Source organism: Macaca mulatta, chromosome 5, assembly GCF_049350105.2.
Source record: "Macaca mulatta isolate MMU2019108-1 chromosome 5, T2T-MMU8v2.0, whole genome shotgun sequence".
NCBI classification, from domain to species: Eukaryota; Metazoa; Chordata; class Mammalia; order Primates; family Cercopithecidae; genus Macaca; species Macaca mulatta.
This window is the reverse complement of record NC_133410.1, coordinates 131,206,511-131,233,909: the sequence shown is the minus strand read 5'-3', so window position 1 is coordinate 131,233,909 and position 27,399 is coordinate 131,206,511. Positions and strand designations below refer to the sequence as shown.

Here is a 27,399-nt window from a genome sequence, read left to right as displayed (position 1 = left end):
TTATTCACAACAGCCAAGATACAGAAACAACCTAAATGTCTCAATAAAGGAACAGATAAAGAAACTATGACATATATATAATAGAATGTTTTTCAGCCCCCCCCAAAAAGAAGAAAATTCTGCCATTTTCAACAATATGAATGAATCTGGAAGACATTATGTTAAGTGAAGTAAGCCAGACACAGAAAGACAAAACACTGCATAATCTCACTCATATGTGGAATCTAAAAAGGTTGAACTCATAAAAACAAAGGAGAACGGTGGTTACTAGTGGTTAGAAAGAAGGGGAAATGGAGAGACATTGATCAAAGGGTACAAACGTGGAGTTGTAAAACTAATAACTTCTGGAGACCTAATGTAGAGCATGGAGACTACAGTTAATAGTAATGCATTGTATATTTGAAATTTATTGTCAATATTGTGGGTGGTAGGGTGGAGACCAGGTAGACCAGGAGGGTATTGTGGTAGAAAAAACAAAGAGTGGTAAACGGTGTTACATGTTTGTGGAAAGTCAAGTGAATAGGTAACAAAATCCACTGGATTGTGCAACATGCAGGCAGTGGGTACCTTGGCAAGGCTAATTTCCAAGAAGTAGTGGAGAAAAAGAAAAAACTAAGTTGAAGCAAAAAGTAGACACAGTGGCTGTCAGGAGTTTCTTGATGAAGTCTGGCTACAAAGTCAAATAAATAATGACTGGATTAAGTAGAAAGGTGTCATGGGTTTAAAGGAGGGTTTGTTTTATTTTTAGGATGGAAATTTGGGAAGCCAGGCTTTCCAGAATACTGAAGAGATGAAAGTAAAGATATATTATTCAGGGACACCTGGGCACAGACTCTACTTTCATTCCTAGGATAGGGATGTCACGCTATGAATGCTGAATCTGACTCAATAACCAGGTCTGTAAACCTTCCCTTAAATAGAATTATATAGTGTAAGTATAAGTTCCAGAATGGTGATATAAGCTCTGAGTTGTAAAGGGTAATAATGTAGCAAATAACTCAGCTTCTTTCTCAGCTCTGTAACTCAACTTGCAATGCTTCAGGGCGATACTCAAGTTTGTTACTGCCAGTAAAAGAAGAGTTAACCAAAAGAAGGAATTTATCAAGATGTGAGAAGGAATGGAATCAGAATTCAAGTAGAAGAATTAGCCTATAGGAGTGGTGATGCTTCCTCTACTGTCACAGTAGAGAAGATGGATACAAGTGCAGGAAAGTATATAGATTTGGTGGCAGTGGAGGGAAGGACATTTAGATTTGATACCTTCTTATAGACCCAATTAAAAATAATAAGGTGATTTTTGATGGGGGAAAATGGCAGATAGGACACAGGACTAACATGCAGCTTCCACTTGGACGAATGGAATAGTGTGTGGAGACTCACATCATGAACTTTTGCTCCAAGAACCACTGCAGGAACACATCAGGAAAACCAAAGGAATTCACAGACCCTTTGAAAGAAGTAGCTTGCCATTGCAAACTCTGTGAGACAGCTGAAAAACTGTGAGTTCCCAAAGTGTGAGGTGGGGAAAAGTCTACCTCTGAACACACATTGGGGAACATAAAAATCCAGATCACAGGTGAAGGATTTAACTTTACCTAGAGATGAAATAAATTTAGGGAGCCAAGCAAAATAGAAGACAAACAGCACGAAGAGCCCTGTAGGAGATCCCAGTCCCCAGCCCATTGAAGTCATCCCTGGCTTTATCTCATAGGGGTCCTTGGATAAGGCAGCCAGTGGGACTGGGAAGGGGCCACAGGTTAAAGGAAGCTTCTAGCTGAAGTTTGTAATAATTTTGACTGAGTGCAAATTTTCCTGAGCAAAATCCATGGGGGCGAATGGGAAGTGCAGATAGGAGTGCAGAAGCCACACCCTGTGACAGGCTGCAGGCCTGAAAGCCCTGCTTGCTTTCTCAGTGGGGAGGATTATAGCCTCGGGCCAGATCTCAGCCCTGCCTGCTGCTGCCTGAATATAAACTGAGCTCTGTTGGTGGGACACTGCAGGAGTGAGACTGGCCTTGTTGGCTGTGTGGGGGCTGGGTGAGGCCTGTCACTGTTAGCTTTCCCCAACTACCCTGGTGACATGTATGACACAGTAGAGGCAGCCATAATCCCCCTAAAACATAACTCCATTGGCCTGAGAACCATCCTGCCATCTCCCACAGTGGCCACAGCACAAGGAGAGTCTGAGCTCAGACCCGCCTAACCCTGCTCCTACCTGATGGTTTTTCTCTACCTGCCTGGTAGCCGAAGACAAAAGGCACTCTTGGGAGCTCTACAGCCCCATCAGTTGCCAGAGAAACCTGAATACTTATCCTGGCTAAGGTAGGGCAAGCTTATATCCCCCCGTTCTCTGATGACAGCTGGTGCTCCCTTGAAAGTGCCACCTCCTGGCTGGAGGCCAACCAACTCAAGTCATTACAGCAACTCATAACAGAACCACCCTGCTCCAAAGAAGGAGAAAACAACAGCTAATTTCACCTCCTGCAATGTGCTGGCTAACCAGAGGTCCTGAGTCTGTCCATGTGACAACTTCACTGCTAGCATAGTCAGCATTTGAGAAAACCAGCACACTAAACAAAACTATAACCAAGGATTCCCACAGAGTCCACTTCACTACCATGCCACCTCCACTAGAGCAGGTTCTGGTATTCATGGCTGGGAGATCTGAAGATGGATCACATCACAGGACTCTTTGCAGACATTCTCCAGTACCAGTCCGGAGCCTGATAACCCGGCTGGGTGACTGCACCCAGAAGGGCAATAACAATCACTGCAGTCTGGTTCTCAGGAAGACTCATCCTTAGGGGAAGGGAAGAGCACCACATTAAGGGCTCACCCAATGGAAAAAAAGAATGTGAAGAGCAGGCCTTGAGTTCCAGATATTTCCACTGAAACAGTCTCCCCAAATGAGAAGGAACCAGAGAAGTAAATCTGGTAATATGATAAAACAAGATTCTATAACATCCCCAAAAGATCACATTAGCTCTCCAGCAATGCATCCAAACCAAGAATAAATCACTGAACTGCCAGATAAAGAATTCAGAAGCTTGATTATTAAGCTCCTCAAAGAGGTGCCAGAAAAATGTGAAAACCAACTTAAAGAAATTAAAAATATATATATAGGGTATGGATGAAAAAGTCTCCAGAGAAAAAGCTATTATAACGAAAATAAAATCACAACTTCTGGAAAAGACACACTTAGAGAAATACAAAATGCACAGAAAGTTTTAGCAAGACTAGAACAAGTAGAAGAAATAACTTCAGAGCTCAAAGACAAGGCTTTTGAATTAGCCCAATCTGACAAAGACAAAGAAAACAGAACTTAAAAAAATGAACAAAGCCTCCAAGAAATTTGGGATTATGTTAAATGACCAAACATAATAACTATGGTGTTCTTGACGAAGAAGAGAAATCTAAAAGTTTGGAAAACGTATTTGAGGGAAAAATTGAGGAAAACTTCACTGGCCTTGCTAGAGATGTAGACATCTAAATATAAGCAGCTCAAAGAACACCTGGGAAATTCATCACAAAAAGATCATCACCCAGGCACAAAGTCATCAGGCTATCTAAAGTCAAGATGAAGCAAAGAATCTTAAGAGCTATGAGAAAAAAGCATCAGGTAACCTATAAAGGAAAATCTATCAGATTAACAGATTTCTCAGCAGAAACCCTACAAGTCAGAAGGGATTGGGGTCTTATCTTTAGACTCTGTAAACAATAATTATCAGCCAAGAATATTGTATCCAGCAAAACTGAGTTTCATGAATGAAGGAAAGATAAAGTCTTTTTCAGACAAACAAATGCTAAGAGAATTCACCACTACAAAGCCAGTATTAAATAAATGCTAAAAGGAATTATGGATCTTGAAACAAAATTATCAAAATACACCAAAATAGAACCTACTAAAAGCATAAATTTCACAGGGACTATAAAACCATAACACAATTAAAAAAAAACCACCCAAAGTATTCAGGCAACAACTAGCATGATTAATAGAACAGTACCCCATATCTCAAGACTAATATTGTATGTAAATTGCCTAAATGCTCTACTTAAAAGATACAGAATTGCAGAATGGATAAGAACTTACCAACCAAGTTTCTGCTGTCTTCAAGAGGCTCACCTAACACATAAGGACTCACATAAGGTAAAGGGGTGGAAAAAGACACCCACGAAATGGAAACCAAAAGCAAGCAGGAGTAGCTATTCTTATACCAGACAAAACAAACTTTAAAGCAGTAGCAGTTAAAAAAGACATAGAGGGACATCATATGATGATAAAAAGGATTAGTCCAACAGGAAAACATCATAATCCTAAATATATATGCACTTAATATTGGAGCTCACAAATTTATAAAATAATTACTACTACTTAAGAAAAAAGATAGATGGCAACACAATAATAGTGGGGAACTTTAATACTCCACTAACAATACTACACTGGTCATCAAGACAGAAAGTCAACAAAGAAACAATGAACTTAAACTATACCCTACAACAAATGAACTTAGCAGATATTTACAGAACATTCTACCCAACAACTGCAGAATATACATTCTAATCATTAGCACATGGAACATTCTACCAGATAGACCATATGAGAGGTCACAAGTCTCAGTAAATTTAAGAAAACTGAAATTATATCAAGTACTCTCTCAGACTACAGTGGAATAAATTTGGAAATTAACTCCAAAACAAACCCTCAAAACTATACAAATATATGGAAATTAAATAATCTGCTCTTGAATGATCTTTGTATCAACAATGAAATCAACATGGAAATTAAAAAATTATTTGAACTAAACAATAATTGTGACACAATCAATCAAAACCTCTGGGATACAGCAAAAGTGGTGCTAAGAGGGAAGTTCACAGCATTAAATGCCTATAAAAAAGTCTGAAAGGGCACAAACAGACTAATCTAAAGTGACACCTCAAGGAACTAGAAAAACAAGAACAAACCCAAACCCAGCAGAAGAAAAGATATAATAAAGATCAGGGCAGAAACAGATAAAACTGAAACAAAAAACACCAAAAACAAAAGATAAATGAAACGAAAAGCTGGTTCTTTGAAAAGAGACACAAAATTGATAGACCAGTAGTGAGATTAACCAAGAAAAGAAGAGAGAAGATCCAAACAAGCTCAATCAGAAACGAGACAGGAGATATTATAGGTGATGACACCAAAATACAAAAGATCATTCAACGTTACTATGAACACCTTCACGTGCACAAACTAGAAAACCTGGAAGAGATGGATAAATTCCTGAAAACAGACACCCTCCTAGATTAAGCCAGGAAGAAATAGAAACTCTGAACAAACCAATAAAAAGCAGTAAAAGTGAAACCATAATTTTAAAAATGCCAACAAAAAAGTTCACAACTGGACAGATTCACAGCTGAATTCTATCAGACATTCAAAGAAGAATTGCTACCAATCTTACTGAAACTATTCCAAAAACGGAGAAAGAGGGAATGCTCCCTAAAACATTCTATGAAGCCAGTATCACCCTAATACCAAAACCAGCAAAAGACATTAAATAAAAGAAAAACTAAAGACCAATATCCCTGATGAACATAGAAGCAAAAATCCTCAACAAAAATACTAGCTAACTGAATCCAAGAGCATAAAAAGATTATACACCATAATCAAGTGGGTTTCATACCAGGGATGTAGGGATGGTTTAACATATGCAAGTCAATAAATGTGATACACCACATAAACAGAATTAAAACAAAAATTATGTGATCATCTCAATAGATACAGAAAAAGCATTTGACAAAATCCAGCATCCCTTTAAGATTAAAACCCTCAGTAAAATTGGCATAGGAGGGACATAACTTAAGGTAATAAAAGCCATCTATGACTAACACACAGTCAGCATTACTGAACAGGGAAATGTTCAAAGTATTCCCCCGAGAAAGAACTGGAACAAGACAAGGATGCCCGCTCTCATCATTTCTATTCAACATAGTACTGGAAGTCCTAGCCAGAGCGACCTGACAAGAGACAGAAATAAAGAACATCCAAATCAGTAAAGAGGAAGTCAAACTGTCACTGTTCACTGATGATATGATCATATACCTAGAAAACCCTAAAGACTCATCCAAAAACCTCCCAGAGCTGATAAATGAATTCAATAAAGTTTCAGGATACAAAATCAATGTACAAAAATCAGTATCTCTGCTATGCACCAACAGTGACCAAGCTGAGAATCAAATCAAGAACTAAACCCCCTTTACAACAGCTAAAAAAAAAAAAAAATAGGAATATACCTAACCAAGGAGGTGAAAGATCTCAAGGGAAACCACAATACACTGCTGAAAGAAATCAGATGACAGAAACAAATGGAAACACATCCCATGCTGAAGGATGGGTAGAATCAATATTGTGAAAATCACCATACTGCCAGAAGCAACCTACAGATTCAAAGCAATTCCCATCGAAATACCATGATTGTTCTTCACAGAACTAGAAAAAATCCTAAAATTCACATAGGACCAAAAAACAACCTGCATAGCCTAAGTAAGACTAATCAAAAATAACAAATCTGGAGGCATCACATTACCAAACTTCAAACTATATACCACAAAGCTACAGTTACCAAAACAACATGGTATTGGTATTGATATACAACTAGGCACTCAGAATAATGGAACAGAATAGAGAACCCAGAAATACAACAAAATACTTACAGTCAACTGAACTTTGATACAGCAAACAAATACATAAAGTGGGGAGAGGACACCCTATTCAACAAATGACTCTGGGATAACTGGCAAGCCATATGTAGAACAATAAAACTGGGTCCCTCATCTCTCACCTCACACAAAAATCAACTCAGGATGGATCAAAGACTTAAATCTAAGACATTAAGCCATAAAAATTCTAGAAGATAACATTGGAAAAACTCTTCTACATTTTGGCTTAGGCAAAGAGTTCATGACCAAGAACCCAAAAGTAAATGCAACAAAAACAAAGATAAATAGATGAGGCTTAAACTAAAACACTTCTGCACACCAAAAGAAATAATCAGCAGAGTAATCAGACAACACACAGAGTGGGAGAAAATCTTTGCAAACTATGCATCTGACAAAGGACTAATATCCAGAGTCTACAAGGAACTCAAATCAGCAAGAAAAAACCAAATAATCCCATCAAAAAAAAAGGGCTAAGGACACGAATAGACAATTCTCAAAAGAAGATATAAAATGGCCAAAAATTATATGAAAAAGGGCTCAACATCACTAATTATTTAGGAAATGCAAATCAAAACCACAATGCAATGCCACCTTACTCCTGCAAGACTGGCTATAATTTAAAAATTAAAATAATAACGGATGTTGACGTGCATGTGGTATAAAAGGAATACTTTTACAATGTTGGTAGGAATGTAAACTAGTACAATTTCTATGGAAAACAGTAAAGAGATTCCTTAAAGAACTAAAGGTAGAATTATCATTTAATCCAGCAATCCCACTACTGGGTATCTACCCAGAAGAAAAAAAGTCATTATATGAAAAAGACACCTGCATACACATGTTTATAGCAGCACAATTTGCAATTGCAAAAATATGGAACCAGCCCAAATGCCCATCAATAATGAGTGAATAAAGAAATTGTGGCATACACACACACACACACACACACACACACACACACACACACACCCTGGAATAGTACTCAGCCTGGACAGAGTTGGAGACCATTATTCCAAGGGAAGTAATGAGGAATGGAAAAATCAAACATTGTATGTTCTCACTTACAAGTAGGAGCTAAGCCAGGAAGACATGAAGGCATAAGAATGATATAAAGGACTCTGGGGCCCCGGGGGAAGGGTAGTAGAGGGGATGAGGGATAACATTGGGTACAGCATAGACTGCTTGGGTCATGGGTGCATCAAAACCTCAGAAATCGCCACTAAAGAACTTATCTCTGTAACCAAACGCCACCCATTCCCCCAAAACTACTGAAATTTTTTAAAACTGATGAGGCAGTTTCTAATAATACATCTTAAATATGTACTGATTGTGTGAGTGACTCCAGGAATGTTCATCTGATTTCACTCAGGCTTTCCCTGCTTATATTCATACTCATATTATCTAAAACTACATTTATTATTCTTATCCATGCTCTTCTCCAATCAGCTTCACACTAGCTTCTAGATTCCCTATGGATGAGGAAATATGATTATCCTATGTCAACTTTAAATGTTGGTATTTTTATTCATGTCACTTCATCTATCATTTATTGTCCACTTTTACCTTATCAATTTTTTTTAAAACTGTATTTTTCCCTTCCCATTTATGTCCATCTCAACTCTAATGTAGGCACTCCATCACAACCACATAAATTGTGATTCTATAATTCAGGTTTAACCCCAGAAATCTTTTAAAAAAAATGTCAATTATTGTTTAAATACTCATTTATCTTAACCATTACAAATGAAATTAGACTTTTACTAAATGCCAAGTACTATGCTAAATACTGTAGTGACATTATTATATCTAATCCTAACAACTCCATGAAGTTGGATTGTTATTGTTTCTATTATCTCTACTTTTAAGAAATAAGAAAAAATTAAAGCATAGAGATGTTAAGTATATAATTTGCCCAAAGTAATTTAAATAGCGGAACTGAGTCTGATTAATGCTCCCAACAATTACAGCCCACAGTCTATCACTGTTTGAAATTACAGCTTTAATTGATCTTGTTAAATTTAACTTTTGACCTGTTTTTAAACCACTCCATAATCTGGCACTATTTTATCAATCTAATTGCATTTTGTATTACTCCTGTACATAGACTAATCTGTACTAGCAATAAATTTACCTCATTGTCCTGCAGTTTTCTCACTGCTGCTTCCCTCATTCCTTTCTCTATGCAAAAATGTCTTCCTTTCTTCTATTTATCCAAATTTTATCAACCCTTAAAGTTACAGCTTAAGTCATGCCTATTCCAAAAGATTTTAAACTCTATCATTTCTTTTCTAAGAATTCTTACACACTTTTTGCATTATGGAAAACAAGTTTTAACTTTTATCATCTTAGACTTTCAACTAGTATATTTATCTACTGTGCCTACTTAGATCATAACAACTCCTTAAGAATAGGAATCAAATCTCAAATTGTTTCTATGTAATTTATAATATCTAATTCAGAGATGAATGTAAGACTCAAATGGTTTCAATTAATGATGAACTCAGAACATTAAAGGGTTAACAAAAGATAAAAACATAGTTAGAATCACAACTTTACATGTCCACAAGAATAAGATTCCATATATCAATCTTTTCTTACTTGAAAAAGAAGAAAAGATGCTATTCTTAATGTTACTGAGGACTAGATTTCAGGAGGGTAGTGGTGCCAGCAGGGCTAAGGTTTAAAATGTTAGGACTTTTACCATTTTGCAGTTCTCTGTTGGATCCTGGTCAGTGTGCTTTATTTCTACTCTGGAGAAGCTTTGTGTTTAATGACCCACACTTACCAGAAAAAGTCACTTCAGATCGATGCAACACCATTGTGTACAAGGGCAAAGATAGTTAACTAAAATATTACTATTAGATTATTACAATATTACTTTTTCCCAAATATTTGGACTTACCTCTTTCAATTATAAAAGCAGCCAATGAACTGCTATATTTCAGGTATTCTGAATGATTAGAAATTAGTTGATTAAATGTTTCTTTAACGATCTGTGAAATCTTTGCATACTGAATATGTCTCCCTTCTAGAAAAAAATCAAAACATAAATTTCAAGAACATTGTCCTCCTCCCAGAGCTGTCTTATTATTCTTATCATAACCTTACAATCAAATTATTTAATAATTTATAGATATCTGTAAGCAAATTTATAATTTAGGTCATGACTGGGATTTCAAAGTTTTCAATTCTAAAAGAATATGAGTTATTGAGCTTTTTGGATAACTTATAAAAAGATATGTCAGTATTATATACTAGCAGACTACTGATTTATATCTGTAGAGTTTGTCTGATGATATATTCAAAAGTCATACTGGACACAAGACAATTCTTTGTTGTACAGGTATGTGCCACACACTTTGCAAGATGACCAGCACCCCACTGAATGCCCTAATCATTGTGACAACCAAAATACATTCTCTTATTATTCGTCCCATTGAGAACCACTACAAACCACTAAGCATTTAGATTCTTAATACAGTTCCATGTTCTCACTAAAAAAGCTAGAAATTTTGAAAGAGGAGGAAGATAGTTCTAAGTAACCTAGGATTACCATAGAACAGTTTATAACCAAGAATATACATTAAAAGTTATCTATGGATTTTTCTTTTTTTTAGATGGAGTCTCGCTCTGTCACCCAGACTGGAGTGCAATAGCGTAATTTTGGCTCACTGCAACCTCCGACTCCCGGGTTCAAGCGATTCTTCCGCCTCAGCCTCCCGAGTAGTTGGGTCTACAGGCATGCACCACCACGCCTGGCTAATTTTTGTATTTTTAGTAGACAGGGTTTCACCATATTGGCCAGGCTGGTCTTGAACTCCCAACCTCATGATCCACTCACCTTGGCCTCACAAAGTGCTGGGATTATAGGCATGAGCCACCGTGCCTGGCCTCATTATTTTTAATGAAGATATGGTCCAGTTAGCAAAGTAGGCTGGACGTGGTGGCTTACGCCTGTAATCCCAGTACTTTGGGAGGCTGAGGCAGGCAGATCGCTTGAGGTCAGGGGACAGGTCAGGACCAGTCTCGTCCACATGGTGAAACCCTGTCTCTACTAAAAATAGTGGTAGAGACAGGGTTTGGTGGTGGGTGTCTGTAATTCCAGCTACTTGGGAGCCTGAGGCAGGAGAATTGCTTGAAACTGGGAGGCAGAGGTTGCAGTGAGCTGAGATTGTGCCACCGCACTCCAGCCTGGGTGACAAGAGCAAAACTCCATCTCAAATAAACAAATAAATACACACACACACACACACACACACACAAATGTATATACATATAGCAAACCAGACAGGCTGGGAAATACTGACTACCTCTGTAACTGGCCCAATAGTTTGTGGGTCTCAAATCGTTCTTCTTCAAAAGTTATAACATTCAAAACTTGTTTTTACCCATAAATTTAAAGAATTTGCTTTCCCTTTTCTGACAAATATGTCTCCTGACGTGAGCCTACCAAACCTGGTATTTTTAAAAACTACATATTCTTTCTCACAGATTATCACTGTTTTCCTGAAGTAATAGCAATCTATATTATTTGCCATCCTTGACTTAGGATTCTATCCTCTTATTCACTAAAAATGTCCACAGAAGTTGAAAGGAAAGACAAGAGCCTCTTCCCATATTAGAAGATCACTGCTGTAGGACTGATCCCTCATTGCCCTCACTTCATCAATTCTTACAACTGTTAGGCCAGACACTACATCTAACTATTGGTGGATTTTGTCTTTTGAAAGGGCCTATTTTCCCTGGTCTGGTCCTTTTCTTTCAAGCAAGCACATAAATGTGCAAGGCCTTTTACTCTGTCTTAGAAAGACAGTGAATGCTGAATAGGCATAGAACTTTTCAAATCCTAGCCTGCAGGTGAGGAAAATGGAAAATAAAGGTTCCTTTTCTTTTTCCTCTTACAAATACTCGTTAAAGTCTGAAGTGTGCTCACTAGGTAGTAAATGTAAAAATTAAGAATAATTGTTTAGCTTTCAGGATATTCATAATCTAACAGGCAAAGTATATAATAACTACCATACAATGTGAAATGTGATTGTTATAATAAAATAATATTAGTTACTATTTAGTGAGCATCTATGGTGTGCTAGGCACTGATGTAAGAATTTTACATTTATGAATTCATTTAATCCTCATAATAACCCTATGAGATAATTACTGTAATAACTATTTTACAGATGAGTAAAAAAGGTACACAGAGAAGTAACAGGTCACACAACTAGGCCACACTATGTCACACAACTAGTAACTTCAATTGAAGCTACAGCTTTCTCAGGCTTGAGTGACAAATAATGGCCATTAAAACTAAATAAACAAATTATTTGAAATGAATATTTCAAATGACCTCCAAGTACCAGAAAGCTATTGGTTTTCATTTATGACAAGCCCACCAAAACAAAGAATTCTAAAAAAGATGTATGAAATTGATAAAACATCTCCTTATAGGAAAAAAAAAAAAACAAAAAACCTTTTCTTCAGCCTTTCCTCTCCATTCCTTATTTCTTTCATTTTTAGCATAGTATAGAAAAAAATTCTCCTTTCTGTAGAAGTGTGAAAGGTTTGGATGATAAAGTGTTAATGTACATTTTCACACCTATGCTTATTTTAATTATGTTGTTACTATTTTTAATTGGGCTACTCTTCTAAAGAAGAACATCACAAAAAACTTTCCTACCATAATGTACTTTTGAAACATATGCTGGTTCAGGTAAAACAACAGGTTCTGCAGGGAAAGGAGGAGGACCTGTAAACAAAACAAAAACATAAGGAAACATGAAACTTCAACATTCCAAAGAGCTGGTATTTCTTTTTTGTTCTGTAATAAAACAGCAATCCAAAAATTATTTTTTTCTGTATTTTTGCCAACTCTGGGCCATCAAATACTCATTAGCTCAGCCCTGATAAATGTCTTTCCTATTTTGAAATTGTTTATGCAAACAAATTTCTGAGTTTCCTAATCTCATACTACAATATTGCTTGCTTTGTAATAGATGAAACATCCTGAAAAGCTGCTAAAATGAAGTCCTAGTTTAGATACATGTAAACAACTTTCTATTTACAATACTCTGAAAAACATTTTAAATTAATGTTCTATTAAAAATTAATGAGTAAAGTATATCATTTTATAAATAACACTATTTTACCAGGACATTTTTCTAAGGGAATGCTACATTCACAGTTTTCAATGCTTTTAGTCCTACTCTTTACAACTGCTTTTCAATTTAGTCTCCAAAGTTAGAGAGTACAGAAAAAAGTTTAAAAACCACTAAACCTGAGGACAAAATAATAATAATAATAATAATAATAATAATAATAATCAGGAAAACTTAAGGAAGAAGCTCCAGAAGCCAAGGTATCAATTAAAATAGTCAGTTTCTCTTAAGAATCATTCATAAAGACAAAGAAAGCAAACAGAACTGCTTCGCTGGAATTAATTTTGAGGAAGACAGAAATGAACAAAGATGACAATGTCACCTTAGAGCTCATACCAGTAAAAGAAAAAAATACTAAGTATGGTTTAGATACATACACTCTGGACTTTTTTTTTTTTTAATCTGATAAGAAATTCCAGTTTTATTTATTTAGAGCACTATATCCCCCATACCATACAGTAACATTATTTATAAAGCATAAATATTTTTTGTTTTCAAAAATTTTCAACTTTTTAGATAGAAGAGGTACATGTGTAAGTTTGTTAACTGGGAATACTGCATGATGCTGAGGTTTGGAATATGGATTCCATCACCCTGATTGTAAGCATAGTATCCAAAGGTAGTTTTTCTTTTACCTCCACCTCCCCCCACGCTTTAGTAGTCCACAGTGTCTACTGTTCCAATACTTATGACTATATATGCTTAATGCATAGCTCCTAACATTAACAACAAGTGAGAACTTGAGGTATTTAGTTTTCTGTTCCTGCGTTCATATGCTTAGGATTATGGCCTCCAGCTCCATCCATGTTGCTGCAAAGGACATGACTTTATTTTTTTTAATGGCTGCATAGTAGTCCACAGTTGTATATATACCACACTTTCTTTATCCAATCTACCACTGATGGGCACCTGGGTTGATTCAATGTCTTTGTTGTTGTGAATAGTGTAGAGATGAACATAAGAGTGCACGTGTCTTTTTGATAGAATAATTTATTTTCTTTTGGTTATAAACCCAGCAGTAATAGAGTTGTTGACATTCTGGATTTTAGATAAGCAGAACTTTAAAACTCAGAGAAAGATAGATTTAATTCCATGGAATGAAAATTAAAGATACTAAATCCTGTTTATTAGGCATAAATAATTTCAACAAAGAAAGAAAGACTGTACAAGATGTTTTGCGTTTTAAAACACCAAGTACAAGGCCAGGCACGTTGGCTCACGCTTGTAATCCCAGCACTTTGGGAGGCTTAGTTGGGCAGATCACTTAAGGCCGAGAGTTTGAGACCAGCCTAGGCAACATGGCGAAACCCCATCTTTACTCAAAATACAAAGATTAGCTGGGCATGGTGGCGTGCATCTGTAATCCCAGCTACTCAGGAAGCTGAAGTACGAGAATCACTTGAACCTGGAAGATGGAGGTTGCAGTGAGCTGAGACTGTGCCATTGCCCTCCAGTATGAGTGACAGAGAGACTGTCTCAAAACAAAAAACAAACAAACAAAAGAAACAAGTACCAAGACTTGTCCCCACAGCCCAACATACTGGCTGTGGCAGTCTGTGGCCGGAGGACATCTTCAGGCCTAAACCTGACCCATCCTTCCTCATTGGGTGGGGGGTTTCCCTGCAGGATCTCCAATAACTGCAGCTAGAGGCTCACGGACAGAATTTGGATCTCCCTGGGCCTGAGCCCCTAAGTGGGAAGGGTGGCGGCAATCTCTGTGGACCAGCAGACTTAGCCTCTTCTCCTGGTAGTTCTGAGGAATCCGGGCAGCACAGAGAAGTGGGTTCCTCCCCAGCGAAGCACACCCTCTCCAACAAAGGACAAAGTGCTCTGTTAAGCAAGTCCTGCTCCCCGTGCCACTCAACTGGGTGAGACATTCAAATAGGGGTTGTCACGCACATTATACAGGAGTGATCCTACCGGCATCAGGTTGGTGCCACTCAAAGTCAGAGGCCCCAGAGGGAGGAGCAGGCACCCATCTTTGCTGTTCTCCAGCCTCCCTGAGTGACATCTCCAGGCACGGGAGAGAATCAGATGAATAGGGCCTGAAGTGAACCCCCAGCAAACTGCAGCAGCCTTATAGAAGAGGGACCTGACTACTGAAAGAAAAACTAACAAGCAGAAAGCAACAACAGCATCAACAAGAACAAAAAAGCTCCCCAAAAACCCTATCCAAGGGTCAGCAGGCTCAAAGACTGAAACTGGACAATCTCATGAAGATGATAAAGAATCAATGAAAAAACACTGAAAATCCAAAAGGCCAGAGTGCCTCTTTTCCTACAAATGATCACAATGTCTCTCCATCAAGGGCACATAACTGAATGGAGGATCAGATGGACAAACTGACAGAAGTATCATTCAGAAGATGGGTAATAAAAAACTATGCTGAGCTAAAAGGAGCATGTTCTAACCCAATGCAAAGAAGCAAGCTAAGAACCTTTATAAAAGGATAGAGGAATTGCTAACTAGAATAACCAGTTCAGATAAACTACCTGATGGAGCTGAAAAACACAGCCTGAGAACTTTGTGAAGCATATACAAAGTATCAACAGCTGAATCGACCAAGCAGAAAAAAGGGTATCAGGCCGGGCGCGGTGGCTCACGCCTGTAATCCCAGCACTTTGGGAGGCCGAGGCGGGCGGATCACAAGGTCAGTAGATCGAGACCACGGTGAAACCCCGTCTCTACTAAAAATACAAAAAATTAGCCGGGCGCGGTTGTGGGTGCCTGTAGTCCCAGCTACTCGGGAGGCTGAGGCAGGAGAATGGCGTGAACCCGGGAGGCGGAGCTTGCAGTGAGCCGAGATCGCGCCACTGCACTCCAGCCTGGGCGACAGAGCGAGACTCCGTCTCAAAAAAAAAAAAAAAAAAAAGGGTATCAGAATTTGAAGACCACCTCACTGAAATAAGACATGCAAACAAGAATAGACCAAAAAAAAAAAAATGAAAAGGAATGAACAAAGACTCTAATAAATATGGGACTTCATAAAAAGACCGAACCTGTGATTGATTGGAGTACCAGAAGGAGACAGGGAGAATGGAAACAAGCTGGAAAACACACTTCAGGATGGTATCCAGGAGAACTTCCACAACCTAGCAAGACAGGACAACATGCAAATTCAGGAAATACAGAGAACACCATTAAGATACTCCACAAGAAGATCAACCCCAAGACACATAATCATCAGATTCTCCAAGGCTAAAATGAAGGAAAACCTGTTAAGGGCAGCCAGAGAGAAAAGCCAGGTCACCTACAAAGGGAAACTCATCAGACTAACAGTGGACCTCTCAGCAGAAACTCTACAAGCCAGAAGAGATTGGGGGCCAATGTTCAACATTCTTAAAGAAAAGAATTATCAACCCAGAATTTCATATCCAGCCAAACTAAGCTTCATCAGTGAAGAAGAAATAAAATCTTTTCCAGAGAAGCAAATGCTGAGGGATTTCATTACCACCAGATGTGCCCTGCAAGAACTCCTGAAAGAAGCACTAAATACGGAAATGAAAAACTGGAACCAGCCACTGCAAAAACACACCAAAATATAAAGACCAATGACACTATGAATAAACTAGTGCATCAAGTAGTGTGCAAAATAGCCAAATAGCATCATGATGACAGGATCAAATTCACATGTAACAACACTAACCTTAAATGTAAATGGGCTAAATGCCCCAATTAAAGCACACAGACTGGCAAACTGGGTAAGGAGTCAAGACCCATTGGTGTGCTGTATTCAGGAGATCCATCTTATGTGTAAAGACACAAACAGGCTCAAAATAAAGGGATGGAGGAAAAATCTACCAAGTAAATGGAAAGCGAAAAAAGCAGAGGTTGCAATCCTAGTCTCTGACAAAACAGACTTTAAACCAACAAAGATCAAAAAAGACAAAGGAGGGCATTACATAATGGTAAAGGGAACAATTCAACAAGAAGAGCTATTCTAAATATATATGCACCCAATATAGGAGCACCCAGATTCATAAAACAAATTCTTAGAAACCTACAAAGAGACTTAGAGTCCCACACAATAATAGTGGGAGACTTGAACACCATACTGTCAGTATTAGACAGATCAATGAGACAGAAAATTAACAAGCATATTGAGGATTTGAACTCAGCTCTGGATCAAGTGGACCTGGCAGATATCTACAGAATTCTCCACCCCAAATCAACAGAATATACATTCTTCTCAGTGCCACATGGCACTTAATTCTAAAATCAACCACGTAATTGGAAGTAAAACACTCCTCAGCAAATGCAAAAGAACTGAAATCCTAACAAACAGACTGTCAGACCACAGTGCAATAAAATTAGAACTCAGGGTTAAGAAACTCACTCAAGACCACATGATTTATTGGAAATTGAACAACCTGTTTCTGAATGATTCCTGGGTAAATAATAAAATTAAGGCAGAAATCAAGAAGTTCTTTGAAACCAATGAGAACAAAGAGACAATGTACCAGAATCTCTGGGACACAGCTAAAGTAGTGTTAAGAGGGAAATTTATAGCACTAAATGCCCACATCAGAAAGCTAGAAAGATCTGATATTGATACCCAAACATCAATTAAAAGAGCTTGAGAGGCAAGAGTAAACTAATCCAAAAACTAAAGAAATAACTAAGATCAGAGCAGAACTAAAGGAGACAGAGACATGAGAAGCCATCCAAAAAAATCGAATACAGGAACTGGTTTTTTTTTTTTTTTTTTTTTTTTTAACAAATTAACAAAATAGACTGCTAGCTAGACTAATAAAGAAGAAGGGAGAAGAATCAAACAGATACAATAAAAAATGATAAAGGGGATATCACCACTGACCCCACAGAAATACAAACTATCATCAGAGAATGCTACAAACACCTCTACAAAAATAAACTAGAAAATCTGGAAGAAATGGATAAATTCCTGGATGCATACACCCTCCTAAGACTAAACGAGGAAGAAGTCAAATCCCTGAATAGACCACTAACAAGTTCTGAAATTGAGGCAGTAATTAATAGCCTACCAACCAAAAAAAAGTTGAGGACCAGATGGATTCACAGCTGAATTCTACCAGAAATACAAAGAGGAGCTGGCACCATTCCTTCTGAAACTATTCCAAACAATGGAAAAGGAAGGACTCCTCCCTAACTCATTTTATGAAGCAGCATCATCCTGATACTAAACCCAGGAAGAGACACAACAAAAAAGAAAAACTTTAGGCCAATACACCTAATGAACATCAATGGAAAAATCTGCAATAAAATACTGGCAAATCAAATCCAGCAGCACATCAAAAAACTTATTCACCACAATCAAGTCGGCTTCATCCCTGGAATGCAAGGCTGGTTCAACATCAAATCAATAAATGTAATCCATCATATAAACAGAACCAAAGACAAAAACCACATGACTATCTTAATAAATGCAGAAAAGGCCTTTGATAAAATTCAACATCCGTTCATGTTAAAAACTCTCAATATACAAGGTATTGATGGAACATGGCTCAAAATAATAAGAGCTATTTATTACAAACCAAAGCCAATATATTGAATGGGCAAAAGCTGGAAACATTCCCTTTGAAAACTGGCACAAGACAAGGATGCCTTCTCTCACTACTCCTATTCAACATAGTTTTGGAAGTTCTGGCCAGGGCAATCAGGGAAGAGAAAGAAAGAAAAGGTATTCAAATAGGAAGAGAGGAAGTCAAGTTGTCTCTGTTTGTAGACATGATTTTGTATTTAGAAAACCCCATCTTTTCAGCTCCAGAACTTCCTGAACTGAGAAGTAACTTCAGCAAAGTCTCAGGATACAAAATCAATGTGCAAAAATCACAAGCATTCCTTTACACCAACAGTAAGCAAGCAGAAAGCCAAAGCATGAATAAACTCCCATTCACAATCACTACAAAGAGAATAAAATACCTAGGAATACAGCTAACAAGGAACGTGAAGGACCTCTTCAAGAAGAACTACAAACCACTCCTCAGGGAAATAAGAAGGGACACAAACAAATGGAAAAACATTCCATCCTCATGGGTAGAAGAATCAATATTGTGAAAATGGTCATACTGCCCAAAGTAATTTATAGATTCAATGCTACTTTCCTAAACTACCACTGACATTCTTCACAGAATTAGAAAACTATTTCAAATTTCATATGAAATCAAAGAAGACCCCATATAGCCAAGACAATCCTAAGCAAAAAGAACAAAGCTGGAGGCACCATGCTACCTGACTTCAAACTATACTACAAGGCTACAGTAACCAAAACAGCATGGTACTGGTACTAAAATGGATATCTAGACCATTGGAGCAGAACAGATACCTCAGAAATAACTCCACACATCTACAACCATCTGATCTACGACAAACTGGACAAAAACAAGCAAAGGGGAAAGGATCTCCTATTCAGTAAATGGCGCTGGGAAAACTGGCTGGTCATATGCAGAAAACTGAAACTCTACCCCTTCCTTACACCTTATACAAAAATTAACTCAAGATGGATTAAAGACTTAAATGTAAAGCCCAGAACCATAAAAACCCTAGAAGAAAACCTAGGCAATACCATTCAGGACACAGGCATGGGCAAAGACTTCATGATAAAAATGCCAAAATCAATTGCAACAAAAGCCAAAATTGACAAATGTGATCTAATCAAATGGAAGAGCAACTGCACAGCAAAAGAAACTATGACCAGAGTAAAGAGGCAACCTACAAATCGGGAGAAAATTTTTGCAATCTACACATCTGACAAAGGTCTAATATCCAGAATTTACAAGGAACTTAAACATATTTACAAGAAAAAACAATCCCATCAAAAGGTGGGCAACAGATATGAACAGACACTTCTCAAAAGAAGAATTTAAGTGGCCAAAAAACATATGAAAAAAAGCAAGATCAACATCACTGATCATCAGAAAAATGCAAATCAAAACCACAATGAGATACCAACTCATGCCAGTCAGAATGGCTACTACTAAAAAGTCAGGAAACAACAGATGCTGGTGAGGCTGTGAAGAAACAGGAATGCTTTTATATTGTTGGTGGGAATGTAAATTAGTTTAACCACTGTGGAGGACAGTATGGTGATTCTTCAAGGATCAGAACCAGAAATACCATTTGACCCAGCAATACCATTACTGGGTATATACCCAAAGGAATATAAATCATTCTACTATAAAGACACATGCACATGTATGTTTAGTGCAGCACTATTTACAATAGCAAAGACATGGAACCAACCCAAATGGCCATCAACGATAGACTGGATAAAGAAAATGTGGTACATAGAATACTATGTGGCCATAAAAAGGAATGAGATCATGTCCTCTGCAGCGACATGGATGAAGCCAGAAGCCATCAACCTCAGCAAACTAACACAGGAACAGAAAACCAAATACTGTAGTTCTCACTCATAAGTGGGAGTTAAACATTGAGAACACATGGACAGAGAGAGGGGAACAACACACACCAGAGCCTTTTAGGGGGTGAGAGTTAGGGGAGGGAACAGAGGATGGGTTAATAGGTAAAGCAAACCACCATGGCACATGTATATCTATGTACAACAAACTGGTATGTTCTGCCCATGTATCCTTTTTTAATTCAAAAAAAAAAAAAAAAGAAAACTACATCAGGTCAGGCACAGTGGCTCATGCCTATAATCCTAGCACTTTGGGAGGCTGAGGTGGGAGGATCATTAGGAGTTCAAACCAGCCTGGCCAACATGGTGAAACCTGTCTCTACTAAAAATACAAAAATTAGCTGGGTGTGGTGGCAGGCACCTATAATCCCAGCTACTAGGGAGGTTGAGGCATGAGAATCACTTGAATCTGGGAGGCGGAGGTTGCAGTGAGCAGAGATGGCACCACTGCACTCCAGCCTGGGTGACAGAGTGAGACTCTGTCTCAAACAAAACAAAACAAAAAAACACTATATAAAAAAACCATGTGCAAAATATTAATGAAGACATACATGAAAAATAATTTTAAAACAGTGATGAGCTCAAAATTTTGAAAAAAACTAAAGTTTTAAAAGTTTTATGTTGTGAATAAGGAGAAGACCAGAAAAACTGTCAATAGAGAAAAGCAAAGAAATGAATACTGAACTCTTATCATCTACATCCTTTCATAAGACAAATAGATGTTTTAAACTCAGTTGTCTAGAGTAGACAAATTAAAGAAGAAACTTATCGGGGGGAAAACCAGCCCCCGATAATTCAACGTTATTTCACGTAAGTTCTTTTCTATTTCCCTAAGTGTTGGCTGGTCTCAGAAATAAAGGGAAAGAGTACAAAAGGAGAAATTTTAAAGCTGGGTGCCCCGGGGGAAGACATCACATGTCGGCAGGTTCTGTGATGTCCCCCAAGGCACAAAACCAGCAAGGTTTTATTAGTGATTTTCAAAAGGGGAGGGAGTGTACGAATAGGGTGTGGTCACAGAGATCACATGCTTCACAAGGTAATAAAATATCACAAGGCAAATGGAGGCAGGGCGAGATCACAGGACTAGGGCAACATTAAAATCGCTAATAAAGCTTTGGGCACACATTATCATTGATAACATCTTATTAGGAGACAGGGCTTGAGAGCAGACAACCGCTCTGACCAAAATGTATTAGGCAGGAATTTCCTCGTCCTGATAAGCCTGGGAGCACTACATGAGACTGGGGCTTATTTCATCCCTTATCTACAATCGTAAAACACAGACGTTCCTAAAGCAGGCATTTTAGAGACCTTCCCTTGGGAATGCATTCTCTTTCTCAGGGATGTTCCTTGCTGAGAAAAAGAATTCAGCAATATTTCTCCTATTTGCTTTTGAAAGAAGAGAAATATGGCTCTGTTCCGCCTAGCCCACAGGCAGCCAGACTTTAAGGTTATCTCCCTCGTTCCCTGAAAATTGCTGTTATCCTGTTCTTAAGGTGCCCAGATTTCATACTGTTCAAATACACATGCTACACAAACAATTTGTGCAGTTAATGGAATTATCACAGGGTCCTGAGGCGACATTCATCCTCAGCTTACAAAGATGACGGGATTAAGAGATTAAAGACAGGCATAGGAAATCACGAGAGTATTGATTGGGGAAGTGATAAGTGTCCATGAAATCTTAACAATTTATGTTCAGAGACTACAGTAAAGACAGGCGTAAGAAATTATAAAACTATTAATTTGGGGAACTAATAAATGTCCATGAAATCTTCACAATTTATGTTCTTCCACCATGGCTTCAGCCAGTCCCTCCGTTCGGGGTCCCTGACTTCCTGTAACAGAAACTGTAGCTCACTATAGGGAAAAAGATGACCTTATTATTTTTTCAGGCTCTAGCCCAAGATAGAATATATTGTTAAAGAACTTTTCGTTGCAATTAAGGCACTATTGGCACTTTTTGGAGAAAACAATAATGAATACAGAAGTGCCGACAGCAGAGATAGGTAAAAGCTGCCTTAATTTTCAAAGTAGTGGCAGTAGACATGGTTAAATGCTACCTTAATTTTTACGGAGGAAAAAAATAAATGTTTAGAAACTAAAGTTTGCAGACCACTGGGCCAAACATTTGCTAGTCGTACATAAACATTTTGAAAGCTATTAAGGAAAAGGTATGAAAAACTAATCATCAATATATTTTCTGATAATTCAATTGGATGCTTAGGAAATTCTATAGGTATGTTTTAACTAGAGTTCAACAAAGTATTTTAAATATTTTGTAATTTGATTGTGTATTCTTCAGTATGCACTGGTTAAGGACTTTGCATTGTTTAATCCTAGTGACAACCATAGAAGGTAGCAACTATCACTGTCCCCCCTCTCCAAATGAAACAGATTTAGAGGGCAAACAACTTGCCAGCATAGGGTCAATATTCCAACCTAAGCAATCTAATTCTGGAGTTTACACACTTAATCTATTTGCTATGTTCTCAAGTAATTCTACCATTTACTGAATTTAACACAAACTTCACAAACGCTGCATTTAAAACCTCTAAGTATTAAATGTACAATATTACATTCATAATAAGAATCTAACAAATTACCAAGAAAACTATATTTTAGGACTCAAACCCATTAACAATCTGACAAGTTACCAGACAGTTTAGCAACATGATTATACCTGCCAGTGCTGAAATATGCAAGAGCATTTTAACTACTATTAAATACATCAGTGGACAGCAACTGAAATAAATTATTCAAATCCTGCAACGTCTGTCTTGTAGTTGCCAAGTAGCTCTCATTAACATAAATCTTTCAGGTGATTCCTTTTGAAAAATTATACCTTTTATAAATACTTTATAATCAAGAGTATTTACCTGATGTTTCCAAAATTCGTGGTTCAGGTTCATCCAGTTGTAGAAGCTCATCAAGAGCTAATTTTGCTGCATTGGATCTAGACTCCTTTTTATTCTGTCCCAGTCCAGTCTTGTACTGAATACCATCCACCACAGCACAAAAGGCAAAATACGGTCCCATAACATTACCTTGAAAAAGAACTCAGAATGAATGCTACAATAATTTTTACTGTATTCTTGCAAACAATGTCTCTACATGGGAAAACATTCCAGTACAAAAATTCTCAAAAACTACCTTCTAAACACCAACTTTACAAGTCTTTTTGTAGGACCAATAGGGGTTAAAGCTAAAGCCTAATGAGTGTCTGAACTAACTCTGAGGATTCAAGCAGCTAGGCTGGCTCCAGATTCAGTATGAGTAATAGGGCCAGTAATAGAGTACTGATCACATGTGGAGTGTCTAGTATAATTCCTGGCAATGGTAAACACTCCACTACCTGTCAAACGGCCAATGAGAGATAAAATGTGGAGATTTCAGGTAACATCTCACGTCTTTAAAACTTAAATACAAATGTCTTTAAAACTTTAATACAAAGAAAGCTGAAATTCTCCTACCCCTTGGATTGCCCTAATACACGTTCATGCTCCAGAATATAAGAGATCCCTTTGAAGAAACCCTGTGTACCTATCAGGGCATTATGAGAAGCAACTCAACCCATTACAGCTGTAGAGGTTGGGGAGTGGGAGGGGAGACGGGGAGAGGGAGAGAGAGAGGAAGAGAAAACCAAAACATAATGATAAACTAAAGAATTAAACAGAATGTCCAGTCATCACAATTTCTTTACCTAGCTTTTATATTTGGATGAAAAATGAAATGGTATTGTCTTGTCTCGTGCATTTACAGGTCAAAGGTTCTTCTGTTTGAAGTTTTGCTTGTTAGTATTTAGACTTTAGCAGGCCTTTAGGAATCTGACTGTCCATTCTTTGGTTACGGATGGCTACATACAATGCTGCCACACATAAACCCCACTATCTTATTTCCTCACATACTCACAAGTATGTTACATTAACTCTTTAATATGCACATCAACGTTTTACAAGCAACTCCTGACTGCTTCTGGGTAAACTGCTTTCCCTGTAACATCTCAGACTTCAGTTTCCCAAGTTCCTTCCTTCCTGATCACCTGGGTTCCAATCCAGGTTTACTAAATCAGAGAGCATTTTGTATAATTAACAAGTGGCCCAGATGATTCTTATGTATATCACACATCTTGGCTGGGTGCACTGGCTCACACCCATAATCCCATCACTTTGGGAGGCTGAGGTTGGAGGATCTCTTGATGCCAGGAGTTCGAGGTCAGCCTAGGCAATGTAGTGAGACACCTTCTCTACAGAACATTTTGAAAATTAGCCAGGCCTGGTGGTGGATACCTGCAGCAGTCTTAGCTATTTGGGAGGCTGGGGTGGGAGGATCACCATTGCACTCCAGCCTGGACAACAGAGTGAGAGCCTCTATCTAAAGAAAAAAAGATATTTCGCCTAAAATTTATTAGTAAGTCTCCTGTGTCAGAATGCGGGGCCTTTAAGCTTTAGCCTGTTTATAACTCGGGTTCTCAAACTTTAGTGTAAATTTAAATCACATGTAGAGCTATTTGAAAATTCTGACACTGTGGTTTCACTACCAAACCCACTGGATTATTGAACTATACTTTGAGCATAAAATGTACACCATTAACCAACAGGTCATGTTTTTTAGTAGTTTTTTCTCAGAGCAGTGAAGATTTGTCCTGATCATTTATTTTTTCTTACAATGACCAATAACTTACATTTTCCAAGAGCAGTCTGAGATTACTGGAGGAAAGCTAACTAGTTACATGGAAATTAAGTCCACCTCCTACATTACCACCACCATCTATGTTAAGATATTATTTCTGTCACCTGTTAGTTTATGGGTATTTCATCCAAAACAACAGACTGAAACTTGATGTCGCTGTGACTATCTTTACTAAAATCTTGACATGTTAAAATTATTTAGCAAAGATGTTAGCTTTGACATCCATACTGGCAAGTTAGCACCAGGAAAATTAAAGAAAAAATCTAACTACTCGTGTGTGTGTACAAACACATACACATACGTATACACAGAGTTTTTAAAATTTAAAATTTTAAGCTGTCAAGGCCTCTTAAGAGCACTTATTCCTCCACTTTCCTAAAATCTTCCTAATCATTGGCTATAATGTGAAGAGATCAGAAACTACTTTCTACATTTTCCTCATCTGTACTCCTGTAGCCTTTCACAAACACAGCATGGTTACAGATTATTCTGATTGGGGAGTTTAATGGAGAATTGAGAAAACTGTAACAGACTAGTCTGCAGACAAAGTACTAATCATGTAATCGAATGCTTGAGTTTCAGAAGGCAAATTTGACCTTAACTTTTCTTAGGCATCATCATCACAGAATCCTTCTCATTAAATAATCATAGTCCAAATATTTAACATCTTTACAAAAGCATGTTTATGATACAGGAAGTAATTACACCCCAAAATAGTCCATGAGACTAATTTCCATTCAGCTAGCCACACATAAAAAAATTACAATTCAATGATTATAAAACTTTGGTATATGTGAGTTATTTGTAGAGGCAGCAATGGCTAAAGACGTGTGAACACAAACATTTAAGTATTCTTGTGAAAACATACAATCAGTTACCTAACCCCAATATTAGATGAAAGAACTAAATTTAGCACCATTATTGTGCTATACTTTTGGTTTTGGTTTTTAAGACAAATACAATTTTACACTTGCCTGTTGTCACAGTTTCCTTAAGGTCAAGCTGAACTCGCTGCATTTGTGCAAACTGGTGCAAGGCTGACACAGGATTTATCTCTCCACGTTTGTATTTCATTATAAATTCCTTAGGTATTTTTTTTGGAGGAAGCACAGGATTTGAAATAGATGAAAGATTTTTGGAAAGCAATGGTTCCGGAAAATTACCTAAAAACAAATGTTATACTTGTCAATTTGGTTTTTAAAAAAATGAGCAAAAGCACTAAATCCTCCCTGAAATGGAAGGTTATCCCAGATACACTTCGTCATACGTTTTTCTTAAGTTTCTATTAAACAGTTTTGGCACACATGACAAGCACCACATGTTATTGCATCTATCGTACTAAGACTATTTTGCAAAAAAGTAACATCGACATGTATTGTTAAGTGGTATCAAGGGTCATGGAATTTTACTGACGTCAGGGTCCTTCAGAAACCAAGCCATTTTTACAGATAATGTCACTAAGGCCTAGAATACAGAAAGACACAGATCTGGGACTAAAACGTGGCTTCTGGCTCCCATCCACTATTTTTCTCACTGGATTCAATCGAATTTTAAAGTATGTTTGCCCCTGCTTTATACCTAATACTACAGTAAGTGCTATGTGGAATACAGAACAGTGTAAGTCCAGTGTCTTCCCTTACGCCTCACCTCAGAAAGGCAAGCCACACTTGAAGGGGGGTGAACAGTCAAGGTGGTAACAGATGGTTAAACGAGCGGCACAGGTAAAGAGCTCTACAGGCCTCCTCCAAGTGTTGAGTCAGATGCCAGCTCCAGGTGGAACACGGCCATGGGTAAATGTCTATACAACCAGGAAACCTTTAAACCAGAGGCTCGACAGAACTTACTGGCCATCCCAGAATCTTAAAGAACTGATTCATTGTTACAAATGAAAAAAGTCGTACCCGTTACTTGCGTAACCTTGGATGCCATCTTGGACAGGCTGTAACTTTCAGAGGAACATCCTGTGGGTGTAGTTATCGTCTGTGTCGCTGGTTGAACCGGCAGGTTCTTTTTCAGCATCTGGGCAAAGCTGGGGACCTGCGAACTCTGAAACCAATGATTGTTGCTAGCCATTTTCTCACCTAGAGGTCACGATAAAATTGGCAGAAAACAAGACAAAACACTATATAAACTGAAAATGTTTTCTTCAAACCACACCCCCCCGTTATTTCCATCAATGGCCTTGGCACATATTCGGATGACTAGAGTCAAATCCCTCTTGAACTGATCTCAGGACTGCTTTTTGAGTTTTCATAGACACGGACCTCTTCTCTCCTGAATCCCTTCCCTAAACCTCTGCTACAAAGGAGGAAAGAAGGAACATAGAGAGGTCCGTGTAAAATACCTTAAAACTACTCGGGAGTTAGGGAAGATATCAGCAAGCTCAGGAAAAAAGAAGAGAAGAAAAAAAAAAAATCAGCTCGTCGGTGGCCTCCTTAGTCCTAGACCAACCTCT

At 37.8% G+C, this 27,399-nt stretch overlaps 1 protein-coding gene across 1 annotated transcript in view; it reads right to left on the bottom strand.

Moving 5' to 3' along the window:
* The window catches only part of ADAD1 (adenosine deaminase domain containing 1), a 52,262-nt gene extending 25,187 nt beyond the window's left edge, over positions 1-27,075 (bottom strand). Inside the window, exons 1-5 of the mRNA XM_015139170.3 lie at positions 26,846-27,075; positions 25,919-26,107; positions 23,132-23,299; positions 12,376-12,444; positions 9,604-9,729 (exon numbers count right to left, since the gene is read on the bottom strand). Coding sequence (XP_014994656.1) covers positions 9,604-9,729; positions 12,376-12,444; positions 23,132-23,299; positions 25,919-26,107; positions 26,846-27,017 — 724 coding nt within the window. The 5' untranslated portion in view covers positions 27,018-27,075. The remainder of the gene's footprint in view (positions 1-9,603; positions 9,730-12,375; positions 12,445-23,131; positions 23,300-25,918; positions 26,108-26,845) is intronic.
* Positions 27,076-27,399: the final 324 nt, after the last annotated feature.